This window comes from Durio zibethinus, chromosome 28 (genome assembly GCF_047325235.1).
Source record: "Durio zibethinus cultivar Kanyao isolate XHJ-2024 chromosome 28, ASM4732523v1, whole genome shotgun sequence".
Taxonomy (NCBI): Eukaryota; Viridiplantae; Streptophyta; class Magnoliopsida; order Malvales; family Malvaceae; genus Durio; species Durio zibethinus.
Window position 1 is genome coordinate 11,086,796 of NC_143189.1, and position 11,129 is coordinate 11,097,924.

At 30.6% G+C, this 11,129-nt stretch overlaps 1 protein-coding gene across 1 annotated transcript; it reads right to left on the reverse strand.

The window, feature by feature from the left end:
- Positions 1–7,257: 7,257 nt before the first annotated feature.
- Positions 7,258–8,695, reverse strand: LOC149510755 (uncharacterized). Its single transcript, XM_089757199.1, has 5 exons — positions 8,586–8,695; positions 8,133–8,192; positions 7,748–7,990; positions 7,617–7,665; positions 7,258–7,326 (listed from the first exon to the last, which is right to left on the reverse strand). The coding sequence occupies exons 1-4, from the start codon at positions 8,625–8,627 to the stop codon at positions 7,621–7,623; spliced, it is 390 nt and encodes a 129-aa protein (XP_089613325.1). The 5' UTR covers positions 8,628–8,695; the 3' UTR covers positions 7,258–7,326; positions 7,617–7,620.
- Between the last annotated feature and the right edge of the window lie 2,434 nt (positions 8,696–11,129).

Sequence of the window (11,129 nt, forward strand, 5' to 3'; positions counted from 1 at the left end):
TGCAACAGTGAATTCAAATAGTGATTCAGTTACTTTGATTTGCACACATGGTGAATTTAATCATGTTAGTGATCCCGACATTGAGTGAATAATTGACACAAGAGCGACATATCATTATGTTCTTAAGAGAGAGTTGTTTACAAATTACAAAGCAGGAGACTTTGGTTGTACCAAGATGGGAAATAAGAGTATGTTGTAGATTGTTGAGATTGGTGATATTATTATACAAACTAGTACAGGTTGCATGTTAACTTTAAGGGATGTCAGGCACATTTCAGATATGAGAAAAAACTTACTTGCTATTAATGTCCTTGGTAAGGAGGGATATGAAAGTCGACAAAAGAATGGACAGTGAAAGCTTATCAAAGGATCTATGGTAGTTGCAAGGGAAAAACTATGTTGTACAATGTATAAGACATTGATGCAATTAAACGGTAACCATGTAAATGTCATTGAAAATGATGCTTCAGCAAACTTGTGGCACAGGAAGCTGACACACATGAGTGAAAAGGGGTTACAGGTTTTGGCAAGGTAGTCTCTTATTCCCTTGACCAAAGGTATGTCTTCGATCATGTGATTATTATTTGTTTGGTAAGCATCATAGAATTTTTTTTTGTAAAAGTTCTCAGAGAAAAGAAAATAAATTGGAATTAATTTATTTTGACGTATGTGATCCTATTGAGGCTAAGTCATTAGGTGGTAGTAGATATTTAATTACTTTTATTGATGATGCTTCACGTAAGACTTAGGTGTATATGTTGAAATACAAAAGTCAAGTACTGTAATATTTTTAAAAATTTCATACCATGGTTGAAAGGATGACAAGGTTACCCTTGAAGTGTATTCGAACTGATAATGGTGGGGAATACACATCTAAAGGCTTTAAAGAGTATTGTTTAAAGCATAGGATTAGGCATGAGATGAGAGAACCTGGAACATCGCAACATAATGGTATAGCTGAAAGAATGAATCGCACTATTGTGGAAAAAGTCAGATGTATGCCAAAGTCATTCTGGGGTGAAGCAGTCAACACAACTTGTTACTTACTTAACAGGTCACTATCAATTCCTTTGGGCTTTGACATTCTAGAAAGAGTGTGAACAAGGAAAGATACTTCATATTCTCACTTGAAAGTTTTTGGGTGTAAAGCATTCATGCATGTGTCAAAAGAGTAGAGATCAAAGCTTGATAGTAAAGCCATATAGTGTATGTTTGTAAGATATGGTGATGAAGAATTTGGTTATAGGGTATGAGATCCATTAAAGAAAAAGACAGTCAGAAGCAGAGATGTGGTCTTTCATGAAAAAGAAATCATAACAGACCTTGAAAAAAATGAAAATACTACACGAGTTACGGTTGAGTGTGATGTTTTAACACCGACAGACATTCTACAGGAAAGAGCCACAGATGGTGGAAATGAACAAGAAACAAAACTTGGGGATATGAATGAGCCAACCACAGTTAGTGATGAGCCATATGCAATTAGTTTTGAGCAGGGAGAGCAATCTTCTCTACTTAAGAATGTTGAGTAGAGGGAGCTACCTTCGACATCAAGTGATGCAGAGTCTCAGCCCAAGAGATCTACTAGAGAGCGCAGGCCATTTACCAGGTATCCAAGTTTAAATTTTATTTTAGTTACCAATGAAGGAGAGCCAGAAAGCTTCCAAGATGTGTAGGCTACTTCGGATAGAGAGCACCGGTTAAAAGCAATAAAAAAAGAGATAAAGTCATTACGAAAGAATGGTACTTATGATCTTGTTAAACTTTCAAAAGGAAAGAGGTCATTAAAGAATAAATGGGTGTCCAAGTTGAAAAAAGATGGTGATGAACTAGTGAGGGACAAAGTTCGATTGGTAGTCAAAGATTTTTCTCAGAAACCAGGCACGATTTTGATGAGATCTTTGCTCCAATTGTAAAGATGAGTTCTATTCAAGTGGTACTGGGATTAGTAGCTAGTTTGAATCTTGAGCTTGAGAAAATTGATGTTAAAACTACATTTTTGCATGGTGATTTACAGGAGAACATTTATATGAATCAGCTTGAGGGTTTTGAAGTGAAAGGGAAAGAGCACTTTGTTTGCAAATTAAAGAAAAGCTTGTATGGCTTGAAACAAGCTCCGCGATAGTGGTATAAAAAATTTGATTCTTTTATGGTGAGTCATAGCTATAAAAGAATAGCAACGGATTCTTGTGCGTATGTTAAACAATTCTCTAATGGTAACTTTATTATCCTATTATTATATGTTTATGATATGTTGATTGTAAGACAAAATGCTAGTATGGTTTGCAGGTTGAAAAAACAATTGTCTAAGTCATTTGATATGAAAGATTTAGGTCTAGCAAAGCAGATTCTTGGTATGGACATATCCGAGATAGGAGAGTTGAAAAGCTATGGTTGTCACAGGAAAAGTATGTTGAATGAGTGCTTGGTAGATTCAACATGCAATAGGCTAAATCAATTAGCAGTCCACTTATCAACCATTTTCGTCTAAGTAAGAAATCTTATCCAGTGTCTAAGGAATAGCAACTACCTATGTCTAGTATTCTTTATTCTTCTGCAGTTGGTTCTTTAATGTATCTTATGATTTGTACAAGGCCTGATATTACTCATGCAGTTGGTGTAGTAAGCAGATTTCTTTCTAATCAGGGGAAGATTCACTGGGAAGCAGTGAAATGGATTTTTAGATATTTGAAGGTACCTAAAAAATGTGCTTGACTTATGGAGTTTCACAACCAATTCTAGAAGGGTTTACTGATGTTGATATGACAGGCGATCTTGATGGTAAAAAATCTACTTTAGGGTATTTATTCACTTTTATAGAAAGAGCTGTGTCTTGGCAATCTAAGTTGCAGAAGTGTATTGCTTTGTCAACTAAAGAGGCTGAGTATATTGCAGCACCGAAGCATGTAAAGAAATGCTTTTGGATGAAATGTTTTCTTTTTGAATTGGAGTTGAATCAAAAAGAGTATATGGTATTTTATGATAGCCAAAGTGCTTTAGATTTAAGTAAGAATGCCATGTACCATGCTAGAATAAAGCACATTGATGTTAGATATCATTGGTTACATTCAGTGATTGAAGAACATCAGATGCTATTGAAGAAAGTTCATACTGATAAGAATGTAGCAGATATGTTGACTAAGATACTTTTCAGAGAAAAGCTTAAGCTCTACAGTAACTTGGTCAGAATGAGTTCCCTGGCCAAGGTAAGTTCCAAATGAAACTACTATAGTGATGACTCTCCTCCTAATGGGGCTGGAGGGGGAGATTGTTAGGAAAATAGGGTCCAGCCCCATGTAAGTGGTTTTGGACCAAGTAAAAGCCATGGCCCTTGATCTTTCATTTTACACAAAGCCTTAGCTACTTAATAAAAAAAAAGGTGGGGTTGTTTTAAGGGAATGTCGAAAGCCAAGTAGAAAAAGAAGAAAAGCCAGAAAAAGCAGAGAGAAAAAAGAGAAGGGAGAGTTAGTTGAACGAAAGTCGATTCGTGGTCTGATTGAGTTGGAACCTTGTCATGAGATTTATGACTCAGAGTTTTACATTTTGAACAATGAAGATTGGGTTTGAAGCTCTCTAAGAACAAATCCAGGGTGTATTTGTTGAGTCACTTATTTGGTGAGATTTTTTCAATTGTTTTCTAGTTGTTGTTTAGCTCTAGTTTTAGCTAGAAAAGAACTTTGTATACCTATTGTTTGATAGTGAAGATTTTTCTGGTGGTCCATGGTTGTTTTCCTCTACACTTGAGGGTTTTTCACGTAAATCTTGGTGAGCTTTATTTTTCCTGTATTTTTTTATTATTGATTATTGTCTATTGCTTCTGTATTGTTGTGATTATTGCTTTAGGCGCAACACGTTTTACTTTTTAAAGTTGTGGTGCCTCTGTTTAGAGGAGTATTTTATTTTTCAAAGTTATGGTGCCTCTATTTAGAAGAGTATTTATTTTTCTCAAAGTCATTGAGCCTTTGTTTAAAGAAACTCTGTTTAATTAAAAAAAAACAAAAAAAAGTGTCGAGTTGAGTCTTGATTGAGTGTCTACGTCTTTGCACAATTCCTATTTTATAGAAAATGCACAAAGAGGGGCAGCTATAGACACCTTAATTTGTTTAGGGTTCTACTTAGGTTAATTTTGTTAATAAAAAAAAAAGAAAGTAGTTGAGTTTGTGTGAAATTGTTGGAATTGGTTTGTAAAGTTGGAGTTGGGTTTAAGGTTATATTCAAAGAAAATTGGGATTTCTTTCTGGATTGGAGTTCTCAGATTAAGAACTCTATAAATACATGCCTACATAAATTATACAAACACACAAAAAAAAATTAGGGATAGAGGCAGAAATCAAATCAGTCAAGAAAATTTTTTGAAGATATTTTGGGGTTTAAAGAATTTTTTTTTGAAAAAAAAATTTTAAAAATTCTCAAATTTTGACGATTTTTTTTTCTATTCTTATTTCAAGCTGAGTCGAATTTAAGTTATTCCAGTTTTTCTTCCTGCAGTCAAGCCGAGCTTTCTAGCCGCTGAACCAAACCATTTTCCTATTTGGTATTTTTTAATATTTTTTAATTAATTTATTTTATTTTTTTCATATTATTTTTTTCATGATTAAATTTAGGAAAAATAAAAAATGTAAAACTTAATAAAATAAAATTTTGAGAATAAATAATAATTATCCAATGATGAAATTTATAGAAATTTCAAATGGTAAATTTCTATAAAATTTCTAGATGAGAAATTTTATCTAAATTTGTGTCAAATAGTGGAATAATTTAGATAAAGTTTCAATGACAATAATTAACATTTATTTTCAATCCAAAAAAAATAACAAATAAAAAATTTTGGTTGAAAATATTTGATAATTATCTAAGGATGAGATTTTTAGAAATTTCAAATGATAAATTTTCTAAGAAATCTCTAGGTGAGAAATTTCTTTAAATTTGTCCCAAATTGTGAAAGAATTTAAGTGAAATTTCAATAAAAATAATTGTCATATTATTTTGTCTCCAAAATAAAAGGGAAAAAGAAATAAAAAGAATTTCTAAATAGATCCAAATGGTAGAAATTTCAAAAAAATTTTTAAAAAAATATTTCTAATTTGACCCAAATAGTGAAATAATTAGATGTATTTTCAACAAAAAAAATAAATAATTAAATATTTTTCCGACAATGGAGTCTATTTAAGAAATCAAACAGGATTCTTGAATACTCTTGAGGTAACGAAATATTTTTAAGAATTCTACCAAATTGATGAAAGAATCTTAAGAATTATTTCTAATATTTTAACATAAAAATTTGAAATCATTAGACTCAAAACCCTATGATAAATATAAAATAAAATGGTACCATCCTTTGGATGGGCATGTGAGGGTGCTATAACTTTCTTCATATGTAACCGAACTTCCAAACCCTGTTCTGGTTTATAGATTCGAACCTATTCTTTTAGGAATTTTTAGTCAAACTTAGAAGCTCTTTAAAATGATAGATTTCTTAGATGGCCAAACACATATAGTAAAAAAAAATTTGTGGTGACTCATTTTATTAACTCTAACTATAGATTTTCAGATCTATATGTTAAGACACTTATAATATCATATAATGAATTATACAATTAAATATATTTATAATAAGTTCAAAAAATTATCATCATTTGACTATATAAAATTTATATGTTTAGTATGGATCAAGAATAAGTTAAAAATATAAAATTCTTGTTTAATAATTTTTTATTATAAAAAATAAAATATTGTAAAAGTAATTCTAAAAATAAAAGTTAATATAAAAATGACAAGTGAAAATTTTCAATTTTACTTTATTAGAAAAATTCTAAAAAAAAAATTATGATTATACAATGATACAACATTATCTGATAAAGAAATATTGATTGCATAATCAAATATATAGCAGCAAATGAATGTGTGATGTATATTAAAACATACATAAAATGAAACATTACTTTTGTGATAAACAAAAATTAGTAGATATACGAAGCGAAATAAATTGTGTTGAGATATATTATACACAACTAATAATTGTACACGTAAAAAAATACGTTAGACAATTACATGTAATCACAACATTATGTTTTCTTTTAAAAAAAATTATAGGATCAAATAATAATCAAGTCAAAGTTGGTTTTTTGTCACAATCATGCACGAATTTTTGTGGGCAAAAGATGCCTTCGGGGTTGGGGACCTTTCGGCATTTTATGTTGGCCCTATGCAGTAAAGAGGAAGGTGCTCAATAAAGCAATGCATTACCTTTCACACTCACATTTTGGGCATCAATTGGTCAATATTTAATTTTGTGGGGTCAGCTTTTCTGTTGTGTGGAAGAAGCACAAACTTGATCCACTTTGGCGTGCACTTCTACAACTAGTTAAACCAAGTCGCTTCTAGTTTCCTACAACAATATTGTTTAAATCTTATTTTTTAAGAACACTAATTAGACGTTAATTAATTGCAATATTTTATATAAAAAAAATGTTCATTCTCTAGCCGATCAAATCTTATCTTAGTACTAAAGAATGAGCTTTTAAAATCTTTAAGTTTCAAATTTTAGGCTTGTTAAATGTGAATTTATTTATTTAAATAATGTTTATTAATTTTTTCATAAATAATTGTATGTAATATGTGATGTATAAAATTATTTGATTATAATAATAGTTTTTAATTGTAATTATAACTAATAAAAAAATAATTTTTACAACAATTAAATTCATCGATCACATGAAAATTTTATTTTGATCGAGCTATTTATTTATTTTTTTAAAATAAATCCTCCTGTACCACTGGAGGAATGCTAGAGCTAGCTGGAGGCTTGTGGTATTCATTCTATTAAAAGCTTGCATCTGTGACAAACTATTAAGCACCATGATGCGATAGCAATCAAATTAACTAAATCATCTAGTGAAGCTTTTTTATCCCCGGAAAAGAAGGGAGCAGTGCGAAAAGAGCATCACCATATCCAACGGGATCTGTCATGTAAGCATAACATGTAAGAATAGATGACGAGGTGAGACTAAAATGCACTGAAAAGTGACAACACAGACCACCATCCTCTCTTAGAATTTTTATGACCTCCCCGGACACATTCGATTGGTGAAAGAATGATCAGAATTAGAAACAAAACCCAGATTCATTGATCATATAAACATATGCATGCATGAAAAGTAAGTAGCAAGACACGTAGGGTGAAATCAACCACTCATTTGCATCAGTCAACATACAAAAGTAAACACATGGTAATTCCCATCAAGTCAAGATTTATACCTCAGTTGGAATTTATCCAACTAGTTGTTCAATGTAGCAAAGCATCTGGCCCTCCTACACTATTTGCCCCTGTTGCAAAAACAAACTCAGAATTTCTCAACAGAACCTCTCACATATGGAAACGAAAGCAACACTTGAGAGTACAAGGGAACCAATGATGGCTTCCAAATCAATGGTTTCATTTATGTTTTGTCTCTGGAAGACAACACATTGGAAAATAAAAGGATGAAAAACCATTTTGAATGCTATGGCCAAATGAGAAAAAACATTATCTCTTTCTGCTAATGTGATCAAAGCAATCTATTATTTGGGCCACTAAAATAAACAAATGCTCTTACCAAGATCCATTGAAGTATTACCTCATTACAAGATGGTGGAGCACGCTTCCCCTTTATGGTTCGTGATCTCCTGAAGAAACCCACGTGCACAATTTATCATCTAACTTCCATGAGTTCAAAGCAAGAGAAGAATTTAAATTTCATATTCTCACCGTCGAAGATTGAAGTATCACCAAACCTTCATCTGCAGCTTTATCAAGAAATGATTGGATTCTCCCTGAAGAAGATAGTGGTTTGGTGACAGCTAAAGAAGATGAAGAAACAGCCTCATTTGAGTCAGGTGCTTCAATAGTTCTATTGGTGTTGACACAGACAGGAGGAGGACTTGGGATCACAGGTGGAGGTTCACATTTTCCCCCCAGGTCCCTCACTATGTATAGCCGAAATCCACCTAGCTAAAAAATGGAGACAGAACAGAAAGCCACTCAAAACCACAATATCTGTAATTGCTTTGGATACGAAACAGAAACAATTCAAGTAGAAAAGCCATTAACATTATCAAGCTATTTACGGTACAAGAAATTAAAACCAGCTTACTTTTAGTTCAAACTCTGCAATTGAAGTTGTATTGCATATATCTCTGACCAGAGATTCCACCTGCAGTTAGAAATTGTAAACTACAAACTTCTAAAATATAAGCTAAAGGTAAGATTTTTCATTCATTTTTGAAAGAAGTCCCTAAGCACGCAATATTCACATATTTATTCCCAATTTCTAACGTTTGAGTACATTAAAAAAAAAAAAAAAAAAAAAGAGAAGTCAATTGCTGCATTTTCTCCAAATCACATATATTTTTTCTTCACAGCGGCTTAAAACATAGTTAAAACTTGAAACAGCTAAGCATAGTTCACTAATTACCCAGTAAACTTCAAAGTCTACTAGATAAAATATTTTTAATTTAAAGGTGAAAAAAGGAATGGCAATAATGATGTGGCAGAACATACATGCTTGCATTAATAATGCAAAAAAAAAAAAAAATTATGAACTCACCCCAGATGAATTTGGAATAAGCTGGCTAGTCAAACCAGTCATTTTAGTCTCTTCAGAATCATCTGCTAAATTTGTAGTAGCTGCAAGTCAGCAACCAAAATGATGTAGACATTACAACAAATCATGTAGTGGTTAATCTTCAAAAAACAGAGATGATGGCAAAACTTCAAAATATTCAAAGTTACACACTTTAATCAAAGATGTACTTCATTTCCATGTTTGATAGTGGTTAATCTAAGATAAGACGGCAAAACAAATGACAAATGACCAGAAACAATCGGGTACAAGATTTTTTTTCCCAACGAGCAGCATGTACATCAACCTTAAATGCAATAGGATTGAGCAGTTGAGACACAATATCTGGATACTTCACGAACAAGATATTTCATGAAATTCTTACAGATCCAAACAAGCTTCAATAGTTACAGCAATTCTTTTCTTTTCCTCCTTACCTCACCCTGTATTTTTTTTTTTTGGTACTTTTTTCTTTGAAAGCCTTGCAGCATACTGACAGATTAGAGATTCTTATAACTTCTATAATGAAGTGAGAATGACTTTAAATTGCAGAAACATTATAGACTATCCCTATTTCGACAAATTTGAGTGACAATAGAACCAGAAAGAGAGATGAATTGAATATTATCAACTTGCACCATAGGCACTGTCATTCAATCACATTATTCACCTCCAAAAGAAATAAACTAAAAATTATTTCTCTATGCATGTACTAATGCATTATGCATGTGTTGCGTGTTTATTTATATTTCATTTGTTATACACGTGAACAACTACTGTTCATAAATAGACGTATACAGGAGTTTTGTGCCAAAAACTTACCAAAGACTTTAAGGAAAGATTAGTCTGTAAAGCAATTCAAGGGTAAAATTTTACTAAATCTGAAACAAGCAGAAGAACATAGAATATATGTCTTCATGAGACTGCTACAATGTGAAATGTATTTCTTTAAGAATCAGAACGATTATTGAGAGCACAAAAGTTCTTTGTGTCAACTCTTTATATCGACATACCTTACAGCACAATTTTATTTTTTAATACACGAATTTAATAAAAATACTTCATTTGTATATAATTAAAATGTTATTTATATTTAAAAATTATATTTTTTATAAAAATTATACTAAATTAAAATTATTAAATTAATTTTGAGTCAAGTCAGGTCAAATGCATACTGAATATATATAGTTAGGATAGGAGCTGAGTATATATATATATAAAAAAAAAAAACTGATGTCAAGTTAGAGAAAAATTGGATAGAATTATTAAAGAGTCAAGTTGATCAAAAGACAAATCTTAACTCGTCCGGACTCAACTCGTTATCATATCTAAATGGAAGTGTTTATGTGACCTCAATTTGGCTTTTTTTTATTTTTAATTTTGGCCCTTTTCATTTTTTTTAGTGTTTATTTATTTCTAGATAAATTTTATAAACAAATGGATCACTAGTAATATGAATGACAAAATAATCAGTATCCAACAAATTCTAACTCGACTTCATCCAATAGGGGAGATTTTTTCTTTTCAAAATTAGGATCGAGTTGGGCTAGGATGGTTTTCCATTTTTTAAATCGGGATCGAGTCACAAGTGAGTTCAAGGTACTTTGTCACAATCCTCTTTAGGATATATAAAAAATATATATTCTATTATTTATTTAATATTATATTTGTATATGTATTATATTAATAAAATTATCATTTAATAACTTAATTAAATAAAAATACTACATGGATATATAATTTAAATATAATTTGTTTTAAAAATAATATTTTTATAAACATTATACTAAATTAAAATTATTGAATTCATCTTAGGTTAAATCAAGTCAAATGTGATTATACATATATGTGCTTAGTTGAGATTGGATATAAGAATAATAACCCGATGTTGGGTCAAAATTGGATTCGGATTGAATTATTAAAAAGTTGGATAAGAGCCAATGCTAGAAAAAATCTGCCTTAACCTGACTTCTTGTCATCTTAAGTGAATGTATCCACGTTGCATCTCAATTTAGTTCTCTTTCCTTTTTTTTTCTTGGGCCATTTTCTTTTTTTTTTTAATTTTATTTTGTTTTTTAAATTGTCTATTTTATTTGTTCTTAATTATGTTTGAAAAGATAAATTTAAAAAAATGAATTTTGATTTTATTTGTTACATAAGATGTCAAAATAAAATGAACATATTATGCATAAATTAATTGATAAATTTTTTCTAATCATTACATTCATTAAAAATATTATAAATGAAACCATACTAATTGATTTATTAAATTTATCTTGAACATTGTTCATTACAAATAAAAAAAAAATTGAACCAACGATAACGTGCAAGACTATTTCTAGTTCATGTTAATGAAACAACAGTTCATTTATTTACCCTGAGATCATGCACTGTTGCTATGGACCATTATTGCACGCATTAAACAAGAAAATTAGTGAGAAAGATTCAAACAGAATAAAAATTTCATACACTTAGTTATTTATTGTTGCCCTGAAGTTTGGTTTGCCTGATCCCTCATTATAAATCTTT

Excerpts from the sequence above, each read along its gene's own strand:
- LOC149510755 (XM_089757199.1), bottom strand. The coding sequence starts at position 8,627 with ATGACTGGTTTGACTAGCCAGCTTATTCCAAATTCATCTGGG. Across the intron at positions 8,193-8,585 it reads TTATTCCAAATTCATCTGGG|GTGGAATCTCTGGTCAGAGA; the intron begins GTGAGTTCATAA and ends TTCTAACTGCAG. Across the intron at positions 7,991-8,132 it reads TTGCAGAGTTTGAACTAAAA|CTAGGTGGATTTCGGCTATA; the intron begins GTAAGCTGGTTT and ends TCCATTTTTTAG.